Source organism: Microcaecilia unicolor, chromosome 1 (genome assembly GCF_901765095.1).
Source record: "Microcaecilia unicolor chromosome 1, aMicUni1.1, whole genome shotgun sequence".
NCBI classification, from domain to species: Eukaryota; Metazoa; Chordata; class Amphibia; order Gymnophiona; family Siphonopidae; genus Microcaecilia; species Microcaecilia unicolor.
Window position 1 is genome coordinate 30080201 of NC_044031.1, and position 20423 is coordinate 30100623.

Here is a 20423-nt window from a genome sequence, read left to right on the forward strand (position 1 = left end):
ATTTGGGTCGAAATATGGGCGTCTTTCTCTTTCGAAAATAAGCTGGATGGTCTTCTCTATTTTGGTCAATTTATAGGACATAACCAAAGTCTACATTTTGGAACGTTACAAGTTCACTATGAACTAGCAGCTAGAGATGTTATTCCCTTACCTTCAAGATAAACATTTCATTCAGGTAGAACAACTAATAGTAGGGGGTGGAGGCCTTAGGTCGGCTTTTGAAACTTTAGTGGGTGGACAAGTTGGTAGTGTTATGGTATAAGCCAATTGTCAGAATTATTTTATCAATATAAAAATGCAGCTTTTAAAAGATGTACCTTCTTTCCCCTTTTCCTTGGGAATTTCTGGTAGTAGGACTAGTTAATTAAAAGACATTTAAAAGACAAAGGTACTACTGACCTCCCCCTTTCCCTCCCTCTTTAACAAAAGACTTCTCAAGTAAGAGACTGCCTCAAGGTTAAATTGACTCTCTTCCTCTGATCAACACAACAAATATAAAAGGTATCCAGTAGAGGCAAGGAAACAAGCAGGTGGGAAAGGTATGAAATACAGCTACTAAAAACAAAGGACACCTGCTGGCTGCCCCAGACAAATCTTATCAGAGGAATATCTATCACAGAGAATCAAGCAGGAAGCCCTGTACATCAAAAGACCATTTGTCAGCAAAATCCAGACAGCAAGTCTCGTGATGTCATAAGACATGAGACCAAGACTCAGGGGTTGTGTGCAAACATGAGACCAGGACTCAGGGGTCGTGTGCAAAAAACCAGGAAGCCAGCAACCAGATGCACATGGCCTGTTTCCCTGCAAAATAAGAGTATAAAAGGACAATCTGTTTCCCCAAGAAGCAGACTCTCTTCAAGACTCTCCCTCCAGGAGATTCTCTCTTCAGCACCAATCCAGATGCCTTGCTCCTGATCTGCAGTCCACCTGCCTCATGGCTCTTCAAGGGACCACAAAATGCTTTGCAACAGACTGCTTTGTAAGTTATAACTTTTGATCTAGACCTGCTACTCTACTTTACCTTACTTAAGCACAGATTATCTGTAAAGATCTTTTTAAACCTACCTCTCGTGTGCAATTGTATATTAAATCAACCTTTTTGAAGCTAAAAATACGGTCTCTTTGTGTTCTGAGTATATGGTATTTTTTATATATACTTAATTTATTTAATTTATTGCAATTATCACCTTTGGTGATTGGTGGAGAAATTAATATCCTAAAACTTATAAATACAGCACCTGCTCTTAAATTATAAACAGTAGCGAGTGCTCTAGAGCTCTTTCCCCAAAATAAATAATTTCTTGTAACAGTAGGGGTTATATATCTTTGGTTTATGGGCTCCTCAACAGCTTAGATAAATGGAAGGCTACCTACAGGGGGGCATGGGAGAGGGATCGAGAGAGTTTTCTATGAAGAACTGGAAAGATATCTTCTTGCGATCTCATAAATTGTCACTTGCACCTCACATTATTGAGAATGGTCTTAAGGTACTGGTGAGATGACATTACTCTCTATCTAGACTGCAAGCCATTATGAGGAAAGGGGATGGTTTATGTTGGAGAGGGTGTAGCCGGAGGGGGACATATATACTCACATCTGGTGGGAATGTCCTAAGGTCCAGAAATTATGGAAGGAGGTATCTGCATATGGGCAACAGTTACTCGAGACTCATACAGCGCATACTATGGAAAATGCCCTACTAAGTGGGAGAGTGGAAGGGATAACAGGAGCTATGGATAAATTAATGCTATTGGTTTTTAGAACAGCTCGACTGCTGATTACTTCACATTGGCATACACGGGACATACCAACTAGAGAGATGGTTAAAAACAGACTGTATATTATATGCAAATGATATAGACTGTTTGCCTTAAAATCTATTAAATGTAAATATTATCAAGAAATGTGGGGAAGATTTTGCCAGTTAGAAAGACATTGAGTTTTGGGGAATGGGGGGAGGTAAGGGATGCGAAGGTCTGTTTTTAGTTTTTCATTATTGACTGTTTTTTTCTACTTACTCATTTTATTTTGAATGATTTTCTGTTTCTGTTATTGTTTCTTTTTATGTGAACTATTACATAAGTTTGTTGTAAACAACCTAGAAGTATATTGATAGGTGTATATTTAAAAATATTAAAAAAAAAATTAAATGAAAAAATAATGAAACTTTGATGTAGGGTGTTGTGACAGAACAGTGTGTTTTAAGCCTGTTAAAAAAAAAAAATAAATAAAAAAGACTGACTTTATTAAATCTTGAGGTGCATTTCTCTATTTTGGCCAGGAGGTGCCTGTTATGTTTTAAGCTATTACAGATAAGTGAATGATTGTTCTTTAGTTAACACAGGTAATAGGAAGTGCCTTGCAGGGATGAAGCCAGCTTTTTTCAAATGTTTTTGTTCTCGGTTCTGATTGGCCTGGAGTTTGAAATTACCCAGCAGTTGCTGGCTGTTGCTTCAGTTTCAGTCTGGGAGAAAAGAGAGAGAAAGCTCTTTGCTGAAGCCCTGTAAAAAACAGCTATATTTGATAACTGGTCAGCAGCTATACCTCCTGATCTCCCCAGGTACTTTTTAGAAAGTAAACAAATGTTTAGCTTCTGATATAAATGATCCATATTTCAGTTACCTGTTATTGTTTGATGATTGCACATTTTTTATTGTTCAATATATTTTTAAGACAATGAACAGTTGTTTATTGACTCTGCTTGTCTGGACTGATAAAGAATCCTGGTGGTTTATGTGTTGGGTCTGTGAGTACTTTCTTGGAATTGTGGGACCACTGGGAGTGTGGCCCCAGTAACCTAGAAATCACTGGAGATACTCTGAGAGTGGGAGACTTGCCCAGAGGCAGTTGTGACCCAGCCACTGGGAGGAGGGTGCTAGTATAGAGCACAAGTGGCAGGTGCAGGCAGACCTGAGCTGTGCTGGGGATAAAGTGGCCGCGGGTTAACCCCACGTGGATGGCTAGGCGTTTTGTGACAGATGTCCCGTTTGCTGTTCTAGGCATTGGTCACATTCAAGGATGTTGCTGCTTATTTCTTGGAAGTGGACTGGGACATTCTGGTTGATTGGCAGAAGGAGCTTTACAAGAAGATCGTCAAGAAGATTCATGACATCCTCATGTCACGAGGATGACCGTAGCAAGACCAACACTTGGTCACTACTGGGGGTGGGTGGCAGTTCGTTATGTAAAAAATGTACACTTGTTCTTAATTTATTCTGTTAGGAGATGCTGTCGGTTATTTTGTTTGACGTTAATGACCCATCTCCTGTGACTAAGACCGAGCTTATTGTCTTCCCACCCAAACCTACTTCTCCTCTCCCTTCACTCTCTATCTCAGTTGATAACACCCTCATCATCCCCGTCTCATCTGCCCGCAATCTTGGAGTCATCGTCGACTCCTCCCTCTCTCTCTCTCTGCGCATATCCAGCAGATAGCCAAGACCTGTCGCTTCTTCCTCTACAACATTAGCAAAATTTGACCTTTCCTCTCTGAGCACACCACCCGAACTCTCATCCACTCTCTCATTACCTCTTGCCTTGACTACTGCAACTACTCCTCACTGGCCTCCCACTTTGCCATCTATCCCCCCTTCAGTCCGTCCAGATTCTGCTGCACGTCTTATCTTCTGACTGGACCGATATACTCACATCACCCCTCTCCTCAAGTCACTTCACTGGCTTCCGATCAAGTACCGCATACAGTTCAAGCTTCTCCTACTAATCTACAAATGCACTCGATCTGCAGCCCCTCCCTACCCTCATCTCCCCTTACGTTCCTACCCGTAACCTCCGCTCTCAAGACAAATCCCTCCTTTCAGTATCCTTAACCTCCACCGCCAACTCCAGGCTCCGCCCTTTGTGCCTCGCCTCACCCCATGCTTGGAACAAACTCCCTGAGCCCATACGCCAGGCCCCCTCCCTGCCCATCTTCAAATCCTTGCTTAAAGCCCACCTCTTCAATATCGCCTTTGGCACCTAACCACTATACCTCTAACTCATGAAATCTAGACTGCCCCAACTTGACATTTCGTCCTTTAGATTGTAAGCTCCTTTGAGCAGGGACTGTCCTTTTTTTTTGTTGTTAAACTGTACAGCGCTGCGTAACCCTAGTAGCGCTCTAGAAATGTTAAGTAGTAGTAGTAATCTAAAAATGCAAAGCCCATTAAATCTAAACCATTTACTTACTGTTGGTGGAGTCATTTGGGGGGGGTTTCCACTCCCACTCAGATTGTTGAATTAAATATTTCTCATCTTCGTTTTTAATCTTGAATATAACATCAGGATTAAGAATTGAATAACCTGTTGATAAGAAGTAGGAAAATTACATTTAAATTATATTTGTAGAATCCCTCAGAAGGTTCCCTCTGCTTCATGTTTTGATGGAGCAGTGCGTGATGTGTGCACGGAGGTCTGTGTATAGCTGTCAGACAAATACACACGTCTCAAGATAAAGCTTAGAGAGAAGAGGCAGCAGTGGCCCAACACTTGATTAAGATTATATCATAGAGGTTTTCTGGTAAAGAGATTTTCTCTTCATAACTCTCCTAGGTGGAGGCATTGCAGGTGCCAGTCTTCTGGTTACCATTTAAAGGGGTTACATATTGTACAATATAGTTAACTAGTGAGCAACTGATAAGTCATGACATTATGCAGAAGTCTCAGAAGAAATCTCTCTCTGGTCTTCTGTATAGGAATGGGAGCGACTCCAGCTGGTGTTGTGTGAAGTCTCTAGTTTAAGGTCTACATCTTATCTTACAAGAGAGAGCAGCATCTTTTGCAGATCTTGTAGCAGTGGAGTCTTTCACAGGCTCGTATTGAATATGGGAAGCCAGGATCTAAATTTCAGGTGCCCATGGTATCTAGTTCTGTAGGGGTATTTCCCAGTGATCTCACTGAAGCTGGTCTTGGTTCATACAAGCCTAATTCATCATCATACATCAAGATGGAGTCTGCCACCTCTGACCCGAGCATTCTGTGTGTCAGCAAAGATTCAGCTTCCTGCTTGTGGAAAAGTACTGACAGGCATGTCTCCTCCAAGCACATTCTGTGTTACAAACACCCTCTCTTATCACCCTGAGAAGCCAGGCTGGAGACCGAGATGCATACCACAATGTAACAATTTGAGAGTCCCGAACAAAGGACTTTTCTTGCCCATGGAATGAGCTGGATAAGATCAGTATTGGTTCCTGACGGTCACCTGACGGAGAGGTACTAAGAAAGCGGGAACAGAAGAAAGTTAGTAAGTCGGAGACCATAGGAAGAGGGATAAGTGGCAAGAAGACCTGAGGAAACCCAGCAAGGCTCGGAGAGCCAGAGACTGTGTTACTAACCTTGTGATCTGCATAACTGGTACAAATACCTGCTCTGAGAAGCAACACGGAGGGACGGACACCTGCTTTCTGCAGAGAGACCTACACTAATCTAAGACACAGCTCGAGTCTGAGAAGAAATCTGCTCCTGCCTCACCGGAAGACTGCCTCAAGACAGCGGTGAGATCATTGTGATTTATTTCTTAGTCGGGGATTAGTGGGTGGTATTTATCTCAGACTGATTGGTTTTTGTCATAACTCGTGTTCAAGTAAGAAGCTGCTAACTGGTATTGTGCATAAGAAGTAGTAACGGTTCTTTTACAGATCAGATTGTCTAATTTACCTAGTAACCCAGTGAGAATCAGAGTGTTTAGTTTAGTGACAATATATGTTGTAGTTATCTTATCAGCAGGAGATTTATTTTTGTAACTGCTAAGCTTTATTGCAGAGTGTACTATATCTATATTTTCCTATAATAAATCTATCTATATATAAATCAGCTGTGGCTTTGTCTTTCCAGTCTAACGGAACACCTGGCCAGGTGCCAGAAGCAAGGTTCCTGTATATTATTCCCCTAGACTGAGCTAGGAAGTTTGTTAGGCAGGCTTCTTACACCGGAACCTTGTCATAAGTAATCTGTGGGTATCTTTTCCCATAGCATAGCTTATCTACACCTACAGTTCCTGTGATTGTTATGTGCTTGCGTGGTAGATGACAGAAAACACATATTTACCTCGTGACATGAGGATGTCATGAATCTCCTTGATGACGTTCTTGTACAGCTCTTTCTGCCATTCTCCCAGAAGGTCCCAGTCCGCTTCCAAGAAATAAGCAGCAACATCCTTGAATGTGACCAATGCCTAGAACAGCAAACAGGACACCCTACATCAAAGTGTCATTATTTTTCCATTTTATTAAATATACACCTATCAACATACTTCAAGATGGTTTACAACAAACATATGTAATAGTTCACATAAAAAGAAATAACAGAAAGAAAATCATTCAAAATAAAATTGTTAAGCAGAAGAAAAACAGTTAAGGCTTTATTTTTTTTTTCCAAAAAATCAAATAATGCTACTCCCACCGCAACTTCAAGGGTAAACTGTTCCAGCAGTGTACATCATAGTGAAAACACACACTGTCTCATGGAAGTTATATAAACCACAGCACTGCTAAGGGTGGATGAAAGGAGAGGCAGCAGCAGCTGAACAGGCAGGGGAGAGACAAGCTGGTTGAATACTGTCTAAAGGCAGGAAAGTGGAGAGTGCTGGGATCAGCCCTGAGGAAAAGAGAGCAAGTGTAATTTATTTGCAGTTCACTGAGAAACAAACATTAAATAAAAGCATACAATATACCAAATAATCTTAAGGCCCTTTATATTAATTTAGGTACCCCTACTCTCTTAGCGTGTTTGAATAACTAAACAACTCACCAATACTAAGATGCAGACAGTGATCTAGTAGCAAGATGGGTGCTATCCAATCTTTTGAATTAAGTGCCACATGTATGCTTATCTCCCGGTTGGTGAGAGATCATATGTGTGTACTCAGTGCAAAGAGCTCCTGGTTCTCAAAGACTGAATCTGATTTCTCAAGGATAGAATACCCGATTTGGAAGCACTGAAGCAGACAGAGTTATATAGAGGAGCCCAACAAGGACACAGTAGAGAAGTCCCATCTCTAGTCTGGCAGCCTCTGTGCTGTCTTGGAGGTCAGATCACATAAAACTGGATTAAAAACTGGTTGAAGGATAGGAAACAGAGAGTGGGGTTAAATGGGCAGTATTCACAATGGAGAAGAGTAGTTAGTGGGGTTCCTCAGGGGTCAGTGCTAGGACCGCTGCTTTTTAATATATTTATAAATGATTTAGAGATGGGAGTAGCCAGCGAGGTAATTAAATTTGCTGATGACACAAATTATTCAAAGTCGTTAACTCGCGAGAGGATTGTGAAAAATTACAGAAGGACCTTACAAGACTGGGAATCTGGGCGGCTAAATGGCAAATGACATTTAATGTGAACAAGTGCAAGGTGATGCATGTGGGAAAAAAGAACCCGAATTATAGCTACATCATGCAAGGTTCCACGTTAGGAGTTACGGACCAAGAAAGGGATCTGGGTGTCGTCGTTGATAATACACTGAAACCTTCTGCTCAGTGTGCTGCTGTGGCTAGGAAAGCAAATAGAATGTTGGGCATTATTAGGAAAGGTATGGAGAACAGGTATGAGGATGTTATAATGGCGTTGTATCGCTCCATGGTGCAACCGCACCTTGAGTATTGTGTTCAATTCTGGTCGCCGCATCTCAAGAAAGATATAGTAGAATTGGAAAAGGTACAGCGAAGGGCGACAAAAATGATAGCAGGGATGGGACAACTTCCCTATGAAGAAAGACTAAGGAGGCTAGGGCTTTTCAGCTTGGAGAACAGACGGCTGAGGGGAGACATGATAGAGATATATAAAATAATGAGTGGAGTGGAACAGGTGGATGTAAAGCATCTGTTCACATGCGATGAAACTACAGTATAGTAAATTTAAAAGAAATAGGAGAAAAAGTTTCTTCACCCAACGCATAATTAAACTCTGGAATTCATTGCCGGAGAACGTAGTGAAGGCGGTTGGCTTGGAAGAGTTTAAAAATGGGTTGGATGGTTTCCTAAAGGAAAAGTCCATAGACTGCTACTAAATGGACTTGGGAAAAATCCACAATTTCGGGAATAACATGTATAAAATGTTTGGGTAGCTTGCCAGGTGCCCTCGACCTGGATTGGCCGCTGTCAGGGACAAGATGCTGGGCTCGATGGACCTTTGGTCTTTTCCAAGTATGGCATTACTTATGTACTTATCACTTTGGTGAGGCAGGAAGTGATCCAGTACCCAGGATCTAGCCTCCAAAGGAAGTAATATCCTCACGTACTGAGCATGTGTTTCCAGGAGCTTCTGCTATGGAGAGAAGGGAAAGGATGGGATGAAGGTGGCAAACCTCTCACTGTGGGAGCAAAAGGGTCCTTCATGAAATATTATAGCATTGTGCAGCAATACATTCAAAAAGGCGGTAAATAAATCCTAATAAATAAAACCTGACATCAGAAATATAGACTCTGGCTAAGATCATTTTTCATGCTGAGGCCGGCTGCCTGAATAGGCTTCAAGCTTACATGCAGCCAGAGAAGAACATTGCTAAACATGGCCAAGGCTACAAGAGAATGAGAATAACAACAACACTTTTTTTAAACTGGAACAGTGAATGTCATGGTCAGATTGACTTTGCTACAGGGCTCTTGTGGACCAGTGTTGTGGTTCCCTAAGCCACAAAAATGGGAATCCTCAAACTTGCTGTTCCAGACTTTGAGGCTTGAGTCACCCAAGAAATGGTATAAGAAGCCTCTACAGAAACATGAGGTTATCTGGAGTAGTTATCCGAGGAACTGCCGTCAGTAAACCACATAACAACCCTTCTCCGAGCTGGCCGCACCACGAAGACATCTAAAGCTCGTTAAACATGGCCTGCTGCCTGCCTGCTGGTTGCCTACGGACCCTGCCCATCCTCTTGAGAGATAGCACTTAACAGCTCCCTGATTGCCCCTGCCTCAGTTGTCCGTGAGAGTGAGTGAACCCTCCATCATATAAACTGCTGAGGAGTTTAGGAGTCTTATTTCAGGGCTTAGGGTTTATAGTGTGGGTTCTGTGATTATAACACCTCATTCTCACTATCCCTGGTCCAGAGGAGGCATCTTTCTTATAGAAAAACCTTGTTATCACCTCATTACTAGCTTTAATCGAAGCTTCATCGCATGCTTCAGGCAGTTCCTCACATCTGCCTGTTGTGGTCAGATTTCCTGTTTCCTCAGATCCCTGAGGCTCAGTTCTGAATCCTTTTTGCTCAAATTGGATTAAAATGTCAGGACTGACATTGTGAGAGCCTATGAAAAGATAAAGATTGTACAATTAGTTAAAAAAAAAAAAGTTAACACAGAGCCTATAAGGGTGCAGAATTATGTTGTTTTCACAGGCTTGTTCACTGGTACAGAACCAAAAAAAAGAAGGGTACTGCTGTACTGATCATCATCAGAAATGTATTCTAGAATACCCCAATATTTTCATACTGTGGTGAGCAACTCCTTTCTCAACAGCTACAAACAGCTCTGTTATACACACTGCTACTGCATAAATATAATGGAAATGTCTGTGATCAGGAGGTACTTTTTCTGGCATAGGCTGTTCTTCATCTAGTTTCTGTAGATTAGAAATCAAATTCTACTGGACACCAGTGGTGGGTTGAGATCCTGGGGAACTGGGTTCAATTTTCACCGCAGCTCCTTGTGACCCTGGGCAAATCACTTAACCCTGCATTGCCCCAGATACAACTAATACTTGTGAGCTCATTCGGGACAGAAAGTACCTGCATAGTTGCCTATATCAAGTGCCAAAAACAAATAAAACTGGAAAACTGCTAAATCATTATGAGGTAGATATTCAATATAGTAAAAAAAAAACAAAAACAGCAGCCAATAACACCTACAATAGGCTACAAAGGGGCAGACTAAGGGGCATGGCACATCTCAGAAGCAGCGTGCCTTCGCAGTGCAGCGACTCGGCTGATAACTGGTGATGTAGTTGAAAGGGGCACAACAAAAGCCGTACCGCCAAGCTCCCCAGAGACTAGAGATGGAAAAAGTGCTGTGTACGTTTAGTAGCGCTATAGAAATGATAAGTAGTAGTACTAGTAGTAGAGGAGCAGGAACTGTCTCTTACATGTCTGTGTACAGCGCTACGGGACACTTTAGAAATTACTAGTAGTAATAATGCTGCTCAATCACACACCCTGGCAGTATCTGCTTTACAGAGAGGATTATGGCTTCTTATCCCACCAGATCTCAATTCCTAAATAATCCCGGCTGACTTTAGTAAAAGGTGCAGGAGGAATTTTATACTTACTTGTTACAGGAAGGTGAGTCTGTTCAGACGTCTCTGATTTAGGAGGATCCATCAAGGGGAGATCTTCCTCTTGTTTAACACCGAGTGAGATCACAGACGTTATAATTGGAATGTCTGTTAAGAGAAAACACATTAGAAGGATTCAGCAAGGATACGATAATACTAAATTAGAAAATGGATTTTAAGTCTCTAAATGTCAGGAGACTTTCATCTGAAAATTCAGAGTCTTTCAAATCCAAAATATTTACTTACTCTTCATGGGATCATCTGGGTTTTCTTTTCCCTCCCACTCAAAATGTGGGGTAAAATATTTCTCATCTTCCTTTTGTATCTTGAATATAACATCAGGTTTAACAATTGAATAACCTGTAAATAAGTAGGAAAATGGCAGTTAAATTTATCTGTAGAAGGTGTTGGGGAGGTTCCATCTGTTTCCTGTTCTGAATAAGCAGTACATGAGTGTGGCTGTGTACATAGAAGACTAAGTTCTGTACATGGTGCCAAAAAACTGACTCTGATAAAAATTGGAGCTAATCCCTATTCTATAAACAGTTCTCAGGCTATAGACCTTTTTGCATATGTGCAATTGCGCCACTATGTCCCAGCTTTGGGATGGACCAACCTGACAGAAGACGTTCAAGACATCTTAAACACAGCGATAACGCTGGGTGCACAAACATTAGTGCCTTTGTGATATCATCATAGATACATAAGTACATAAGCACCACCATACTGGGAAAAGACCAAGGGTCCATCAAGCCCAGCATCCTGTCTCCGACAGCGGCCAATCCAGGCTTAAAGAACCCGGCAACCCCCCCCCCCCCCAAAAAAAAATAAACATTTAATAATGTTCAATGGACTTTTCCCTCAGGAATCTGTCCAAACCCCTTTTTAATTCCGTAAGGCCAGCTGCTGTCACTACATTCTCCAGCAACGAGTTACAGAGTCTAACTACACGCTGAGTAAAGAAAAACTTTCTCCTATTTGTTTTAAATCTGCCGTATTCCAGCTTCACCTTGTGTCCCCTGGTTTTGTTGTTGTTTGAAAGTGTAAACAGAGGCTTCACATCTGTCCGCTCTACTCCGCTCATTATCTTGTAGACTTCTATCATATCACCCCTCAGCCGCCTTTTCTCCAAGCTGAAGAGCCCTAACCTTCTCAGCCTTTCCTCATAGGGAAGTCGTTCCATTCCCTTTATCATTTCCATCGCCCTTCTCTGCACCTTTTCTAATTCCTTTATATCTTTATTGAGATGTGGCGACCAGAATTGGACACAATACTCAAGGTGCGGTCGCACCATGGAGTGATACAACGGCATTATAACATCCTTGTGTTTGTTTTCCATCCCTTTCCTAATAATACTCAACATTCTGTGCGCTTTCTTAGCCGCGGCAGCACACTGGGCAGACGTTTTTAACGTCTTATCAACAATGACTCCCAGATCCCTTTCTAGGTCCGTAACTCCTAACGCGGAACCTTGCATGACATAGCTGTAATTCGGGTTCCTCTTACCCACATGCATCACTTTGCACTTGTCAACATTGAACTTCATCTGCCACTTAATCCCCCAGTATCGCGAGGTCCTCCTGTAATCTTTCACACTCCTCCTGCGACTTGATGACCCTGAATAATTTTGTGTCATCTGCGAATTTAATTACCTCACTAGTTACTCCCATCTCTAGGTCATTTATAAATATGTTACAAAACAGCGGTCCCAGCACAGACCCCTGCGGGACCCCACTAACTAACCGTCTCCACTGAGAATACTGACCATTCAACCCTACTCTTTGCTTCCTATCTTTCAACCAGTTCTTAATCCTTAGTAATACCCTACCTCCGATCCCATGACTCTCCAGTTTCCTCAGGAGTCTTTCATGAGGCACTTTGTCAAACGCCTTCTGAAAATCCAGATACACAATATCCAATACCTATTGGACTCTACAGAAGAACTGAATTATAGCCACTTTGCGAAGATTTGGTCGGCAGAACTTGCAACAGTACTGACTGACAATGGAACAATTTCAAGAATTCGTTTTGAACACCTTGAAACATCTTCCATTCACTCGTTACGTGGAATTACAATACAAGTTTGCACTGAGACTGTACATTTCGCAGAGAGGGAAACTGCCCAAAATGTTATCAGAGACTAGTGAATTTAAGACATATGTTTTGCAATTGTCCGGTAATCAACCACTTTTGGGCACAACTGTTGCAGGCCGTTTCCAATCTTTGGAAATGTCCAGTGGCACAAAACCTGTTACTTCTTTTCAATATAACCCAATGTCAAAAGTCCAGTCCGCCAGGCTTCATGTCATTTTTATGTCAGGCAATGCTCATGGGGAAGAAAGTGATATTGTTGTGTTGGAGGCAACCTTGTACGCCCACTTTGGCAATGTGGCGTACTCATATGATTGACTTAATTAAGTTAGAGCGCGTTGGAATTAGCAACATCAACTCAAAACAAGGCGTGATATTTCAGCGCACCTGGGAGCGATTCTGGGACACATTACACCCCACGGCTCGCAGCCGGTTATTAAATCAGGCTTAATTTTCCTATAATGTAGTGTACTTCCCAATGGTGTACAAGGTATAGACTATGGAAGGTTTGATGAAGGGGGAGGGGGGAGGGAGAAGGGAAAAGGGGGGTGGTTGTGGGAGGGAGTTTTCATCTTAATTTAAAATTTATTGTTAGATAACATCCTGTGTACAGGAATTAAACTGCTGTATATCAACGCAACTGATGTTTGTTGGCGATCATCGATTGTTTTAATAAAGATGATTTAAACATAAACAGTTCTCAGAGTTAGGCACTGTTTATAAAATAGTGTTGTGTGCCGGGATCTGCAACCAATTTCAGGTGTGAGGATCTACACCAACTGGATATTCTCATGCCTAAATGAGGCGTGAGTTTACCTTATTGTGTAACACTGCTTGCAAATTCCAGGGACGCCGCTGATCCAACCCATGCACCTCCCCTGTCCGCACCCCCTTTCTGGATCCACATACAAGTTTAAATTAATGCCAAATAGTGATGATAATTGATCATTAGTGCCCAAGTATCGGTGCTAATTGGCTAATTATGCAATAAATTGCATGTGCCCAATTTCCTATGGGACCAGGTACCTGTGATTTTTCTACCACTGATTCCATAATGTGGTACATGATAGAGAAGACACATTTACCTCGTGATCTGAGGATGTCATGAATCTCCTTGATGACCTTCTTGTACAGCTCCTTCTGCCATTCTCCCAGAATGTCCCAGTCCACTTCCAAGAAATAAGCAGCAACATCCTTGAACAAGGCCTGGAACAACAGACAAGACAGCATCAGTCACAATTTCATTATGTTTACCTTGTTGGGTAGACTAGATGGACCGTGCAGGTCTTTATCCGCCGTCATCTACTATGTTACTATGTTTGTGTAACAGACTTTGTTATATAACCTCAGTCAGTAAGATCAGAGCTCCAGTACATTATAGTATATAGTATGAGTTCTGTCCCCTTAAATCTCCAATATTTTGAACAGACTTCCTGGTCCTTACACTGGAAATCTGTCACGTTGACTGATGTAGCAGTTGGAAGGAGGAGGCAGCAACAATTGAAGAGGTGGGAGATAAAGAGGCTGTGGATTAGTGCAAGAAGGTTGGAGGAAAAACGAGACGGCATGACGTCACAAAGCTGAAGCCGGACCCCCTTCTCCTTCTCCCCCCCCCCCCCCCCCCCCCCCACAGCTGCCATATTGTGGAGGAGTGGCCTAGTGGTTAGGGTGGTGGACTTTGGTCCTGGGGAACTGAGGAACTGAGTTCAATTCCCACTTCAGGCATAGGCAGCTCCTTGTGACTCTGGGCAAGTCACTTAACCCTCCATTGCCCCATGTAAGCCGCATTGAGCCTGCCATGAGTGGGAAAGCGCGGGGTACAAATGTAACAAACAAAAAAAAAAACCCAAAACAAAGTACACAAAACTTTTTTTTTTTTTTTTTACATTTGTACCCCGCGCTTTCCCATTCATGGCAGGCCCAATGCGGCTTACATATTATATACAGGTACTTATATTTGTACCTGGGGCAATGGAGGGTTAAGTGACTTGCCCAGAGTCACAAGGAGCTGCCTGTGCCTGAAGTGGGAATCGAACTCAGCTGCTGTATCCACGTTGTCATTGTAAATTGTTATTTTAGCTCAGTTATATTTAGAAACATGCCAGTGTGTGCAACATATGCGCAGAAAGGAACTGTCACAACGGAATACGTTTTCCTCAGAGTAGTAAGTTGTCCTAAATCGCTGTCAATTCCAACAGGCACCCTATTGGACACATGCAGATATCAAGGGTCCTGTTGCCTTGAAGAGTCGCGCCACAGGTGTCAGGCTGCAAGGTGTGGTAAAAGGGGTGTGACTTAAGGTGAATGCCCTGCCCCTTGGGAGCACCGGAGGAGCTTCATTTGGTTTTGGCTCTATACTATAATTCTCAAAGGGGAAGCGTAAAGTGAAACTAAAGACATCAACAGTGTCCTGTGTCCTATGGAGAAACATCTGATTTCTTCTGGACCATCAATTAATCAGGTATTCTCTCCCCTTGGAGCCTCTTTGAGCTCTCCGGAGCAGACCCCACCTCTTCCTCCCTTTTCCTGCCTGAAGGGGCTTCCCAGGTGGTGCACCTTCATTAGGTGGAAGAAGCAATTTCATCATTAACTTCTGTCAAGTTGCCAACAGCTATTCAGGCACCTACCCCAATTCAGCAGCCTTCAGCTATTGAGAACCACCAGAAAATGGCGTTAAGAGATCTGCAGATACTGCCACAAAGACCTGCGGACATCCAAAAAGGCGCAATTGCCCAAAGGAGTCCGGAAACTCCTCCTTAGAGGAGGAAGGAAGAAAGATGGGCTGGTTGAAGTGAAAAGCTGAAACCAACATAGGCAGAAAACAAAGCACCGTACAAACAGTTATTCTAGATTCCGAGAACTGCAGAAAAGGATCCCGACAGGAAAGAGCCTGAAGCTCAGACACTCTTCTATCCAATGTCATTGCCACTAAAAAAAACTGTCTTGAGAGTCACATCCTTCTCAGAAGCCCGTTTAAGGGGCTCAAATGGAGATCGCTGGAGCGCCTTCAACACGAGCCCCAGGTTCCAAGCCAGACAAGGTGACCGCAAAGGAGGACGGAGATGAAGCGCCCCTCTGAGAAAACGGAGAATATCCGGATGAGCAGCAAGGGACAATCCGGAGACTTTCCCCAAGAAGCAGGCCAACGCTGCCACTTGAACTCGAAGGGAATTGTAGGCCAGGCTCTTTTGTAGCCCGTCCTGCAAAAAGTCCAGCAAGAGCGAGACTGTCGCCAGAGTCGGCGAGATAGACTTTGGCGTACACCACGCCTCAAAAGTGCGCCAGATCCGAGCATAAGTCGCAGAGGTAGACCGCGTGCAAGCCTGCAAGAGCGTGGCAATAACCTTATTAGAATAGCCCTTGTCCCTCAATTGCGCCCTCTCAAGAGCCAGGCCGTAAGACCAAAGCAGCAAGGATCTTCCATATTCACTGGACCCTGAACAGGTTCGGAACCCGAGACAAAGGAAGAGGCGCGTCCACCAGCATCCGCCGGAGATCCGCGTACCACGGACGCCTTGGCCAATCCGGGGCGATGAGAATCACCAATCCTCAGTGCAGAAGAATCCGAAGTAGAACTCGCCCTATCATGGCCAAGTAGGGAACACATACAGGAGGCCTGAGGGCCAAGGTTGAGCCAGAGCATCCAACCCCGCAGAGTGAGGATCTCTCCTTCTGCTGAAAAAGCGAGGGACTTTGGCGTTTACACTTGACGCCATGAGATCCAGGCCTGGAATCCCCCATTTGGTACAAATCTGAAGAAAAACTTTGTCTGCCAGTTCCCATTCCGCCGGGTCGATTTGATGTCTGCTGAGGAAATCGGCTTGCATGTTGCTCTGACCGGCTATGTGAGCCGCGGACAGCAGCTCTAGGTGGCACTTGGCCCAGTCGCAGATCTGAGATGCCTCCGCAGCCAGGGCCCTGCACCGAGTGCCGCCCTGGTATTTGATGTAGGCCACTGCTGTCGTGTTGTCTGACAGACCTCGGACAGGAAGACCCTTCAGCGTCCTGTGGAAAGCCAGAAGAGCCTGAAATATCGCTCTCAGTACCAAGCGAATGATGGACCATCCCACTTCCGCGGTGGACCACAGACCCTGAGCATAGCGTCCCCGGCAATGAGCTCCCCAGCCCAGAAGGCTTGCATCCGTTATCACCAGACACCAAAAAGGAAGTGAGGTTGCACAACAGACCGTGGTAGGCCAGGTGCCCTTAAATACAACTAAAGATCAGACAAAAGATGGCAAATCAATAGTGTCAAGTACTAAGCATCGTGCAAATAGGAACAACAAACATACTCTGAAATGTCTATATGCAAATGCTAGGAGTCTAAGAATTAAGATGGGAGAGTTGGAATATATTGCACTAAATGAAAAATTGGATATAATAGGCATTACTGAGACCTGGTGGAAGGAGGATAACCAGTGGGACACTGTCATACCAGGGTACAAAGTATATCGTAGTGATAGGGTGGACCGGACTGGTGGAGGGGTAGCACTGTATATTAACGAGAGCCTTGACTCAGATAGATTACAAATTCAGCAGGACACAAATCACACCTTTGAATCATTGTGGGTTGAAATTCCATGTAGAAAAGGGAAAAGGATGGTGATAGGAGTGTACTACCGTCCGCCTCGCCAGGATGAGTGGGTAGGCGCAGAAATGATAAAAGAAATCAGAGACGCAAACAAAATGGGCAATGTGATAATAATGGGTGACTTCAATTATCCAAATATAGACTGGGTAAATGTAACATCTGGACACGCTAGAGAGGTACAATTCCTTGATGAAATCAAGGACAGTTTTATGGAGCAGCTGGTGCAGGAGCCGACGAGAGAAGGAAAAATTCTAGACTTGGCCCTTAGTGGAGCGCATGATCTGGTGAGGGACGTTATGGTACTGGGGCCACTTGATAACAGTGATCATAATATGATCAGTTTTAATATCAACCTTGCGGTAACTATACACAGGAAGTTAAATATGTTAGCGTTTAACTTTAAAAAAAGAAGACTATGATAAAATGAGAAGAACGGTGGAAAAAAAACTTAGGGGGACAACTGAGAGGGTAAAAACTGTACAACAGGCATGGATGCTGTTCAAAATTATCATCCTGGAGGCCCAGGCCAAACATATTGCACTAATTAGAAAAGAAAGATGGAACTCCAAAAGACAGCCGGCATGGTTGAAAAGTGAGGTGAAGGAAGCTATTAGGGCTAAAACAAATGCCTTCAAAATATGGAAGAAGGAACCGTCTGAAAATAACAAGAAGCAGCATAAGGAGTATCAAAGCAAATGCAAGGCGCAGATAAAGAAGGCCAAGAGGGACTACGAAAAAAAGATAGCATTAGAGGCAAAAAAACATAGTAAAAATTTTTTTTGGTATATTAAAAGCAGGAAGCCGGCAAAAGAATCAGTTGGGCCGCTGGATGACCGAGGGGTAAAAGGGGCGATCAAGGAAGACAAAGATGTAGCGGAGAGATTGAATGAATTATTTGCTTCGGTCTTCACCAAGGAAGATTTGGGTGGGATACCGGTGTCGGAAATGATATTTCAAGCGGACGAGTCGGAGAAACTTATTGACTTCACGGTAAACCTGGAGGACGTAATGGGGCAATTCAGCAAACTGAAGAGTAGCAAATCTCCTGGACCGGATGGTATTCATCCTAGAGTACTGAAAGTGGAGGAGTGGCCTAGTGGTTAGGGTGGTGGACTTTGGTCCTGGGGAACTGAGTTCGATTCCCGGCACAGGCAGCTCCTCGTGACTCTGGGCAAGTCACTTAACCCTCCATTGCCTACCACATTGAGCCTGCCATGAGTGGGAAAGCGCGGGGTACAAATGTAACAAAAATACAAAGAACTGGAAAATGAGCTTGCGGAGCTACTGCTAGTGATATGCAATTTATCCTTAAAATCGAGCGTGGTACCGGAAGATTGGAGGGTGGCCAATGTATTGCCCATTTTTAAAAAAAGGATCCAGAGGAGATCCGGGAAATTATAGACTGGTGAGTCTGACGTCGGTGCCGGGGAAAATGGTAGAGGCTATTATTAAAAATAAAATTACAGAGCACATCCAAGGACATGGATTACTGAGACCAAGTCAGCACGGCTTTTGTGTGGGGAAATCTTGCCTGACCAATTTACTTCAATTCTTTGAAAGGAGTAAACAAACATGTGGACAAAGGGGAGCCGATTGATAATTTTGTGTATCTGGATTTTCAAAAGGTGTTTGACAAGGTACCTCATGAAAGGCTACAGAGGAAATTGGAGGGTCATGGGATAGGAGGAAAAGTCCTATTGTGGATTAAAAACTGGTTGAAGGATACGAAACAGAGAGTGGGGTTAAATGGGCAGTAGTCACAATGGAGAAGGGTAGTTAGTGGGGTTCCTCAGGGGTCTGTGCTAGGACCGCTGCTTTTTAATATATTTATAAATGATTTAGAGATGGGATTAACTAGCAAGGTAATTAAATTTGCTGATGACACAAAGTTATTCAAAGTCGTTAACTCGCGACAGGATTGTGAAAAATTACAGAAGAATCTTACGAGACTGGGAAGCTAAATGGCAAATGACATTTAATGTGAGCAAGTGCAAGGTGACGCATGTGGGAAAAAAGAGCCCGAATTATAGCTACGTCATGCAAGGTTCCACGTTAGGTACTACGGACCAAGAAAGGGATCTGGGTGTCGTCGTCGATAATACACTGAAACCTTCTGCTCAGTGTGCTGCTGCGGCTCGGAAAGCAAATAGAATGTTGGGTATTATTAGGAAAGGTATGGAAAACAGGTGTGAGGATGTTATAATGCCGTTATATCGCTCCATGGTGCGACCGCACCTTGAGTATTGTGTTCAATTCGGGTCGCCGCATCTCAAGAAAGATATAGTGGAATTGGAAAAGGTGCAGCGAAGGGCGACTAAAATGATAGCAGGGATGGGACGACTTCCGTATGAAGAAAGACTAAGGAGGCTAGGGCTTTTCAGCTTGGAGAAGAGACGGCTGAGGGGAGACATGATAGAGGTATATAAAATAATGAGTGGAGTCACGTGATGCGGTGAGAGAGGAAGACGTGCGTCTTTGCTCTCCGAGGCCCCGCTGCCCGATTTCACCTTTAAAATAGCAAAAACCACGCTAATTACCACAACAACAGCGGAGAAAGAACAAGCAGTTGATGGATAAGTTTGTGGAAACAGCAACTAAATCGATGCCGGCACGCAACGCAAAAACGGCGAAGGACAAGGCAAAGGCGGCGGACCACACTGAAGAGAAGGCCCCGCCACAAAGCGAACAGAACTTTACTCCATCGCAGCTGGCACAATTGACCGCCGCGGTGACACAAGCGCTGGAACCGCGCCTAGCAAAAATCTCGGCGCAGTTGGAACAGTACGATTCCCGCTTGGCGGACGCGACAAAACGCATCGGAGAGCTCGAGCGGCGAGTATCAGATATCAAAGATTCGCAGGCCCCATTACACAGCCAGCAGCAAACCACGAAAACAACGATGGAAGCGCTACAGCAGAAAGTAGACGATCTAGAAAATAGGGGCAGACGGAGCAACTTACGTCTGATCGGCATACCAGAATCGGTGAACGACTCGGTGCTGGCCACAGTGATTGAAAAATGGCTGACAGACGAATTCGCGTTGTCCGACCATGCGGGAGCCTTGTGCTTAGAGAGAGTGCACCGAGTGGGCCGACTCCAAGATGGTCGCCAGGCCCCACGTGCAGTCATCCTAAAAGTGCATAACTACTTGCACAAGCTGGAGATTTTGAGAGGCTACCGCTTAAAACGAGATGACACTAAATTTGAGGGGAAAATTGTAAGAATCTTCCAAGACTTTTCGGTGTCCCTACAAGATCGCAGAAAGAAATTCACACCATTATGCCGACGACTGCAAGAGCTACAGATCCAGTTCATGCTGATATACCCAGCGGTGTTAAAGATTCGGCAAAGTGGCAAATGGAAATCATTTGATTCGGAGGCTGCTGCTAAAGAACACATAACCAAGCTGGAACAGAACAGACAGCAGCCGATGGAAGGACAACCAGGAGAGTGACTTGGGACTCTAGCTGGTGAGATATGATGA

The 20423-nt window shown here is 43.8% G+C and overlaps 1 protein-coding gene across 1 annotated transcript in view; it reads right to left on the bottom strand.

Annotated features, from left to right (window-relative positions):
* LOC115464291 (oocyte zinc finger protein XlCOF6-like) overlaps nucleotides 1–6060 on the bottom strand; it is a 31253-nt gene extending 25193 nt beyond the window's left edge. The window contains exons 1-2 of the mRNA XM_030194687.1: nucleotides 6046–6060; nucleotides 4189–4302 (exon numbers count right to left, since the gene is read on the bottom strand). Of these exons, the coding sequence (XP_030050547.1) occupies nucleotides 4189–4302; nucleotides 6046–6055 (124 nt within the window). The 5' untranslated portion in view covers nucleotides 6056–6060. The remainder of the gene's footprint in view (nucleotides 1–4188; nucleotides 4303–6045) is intronic.
* Between the last annotated feature and the right edge of the window lie 14363 nt (nucleotides 6061–20423).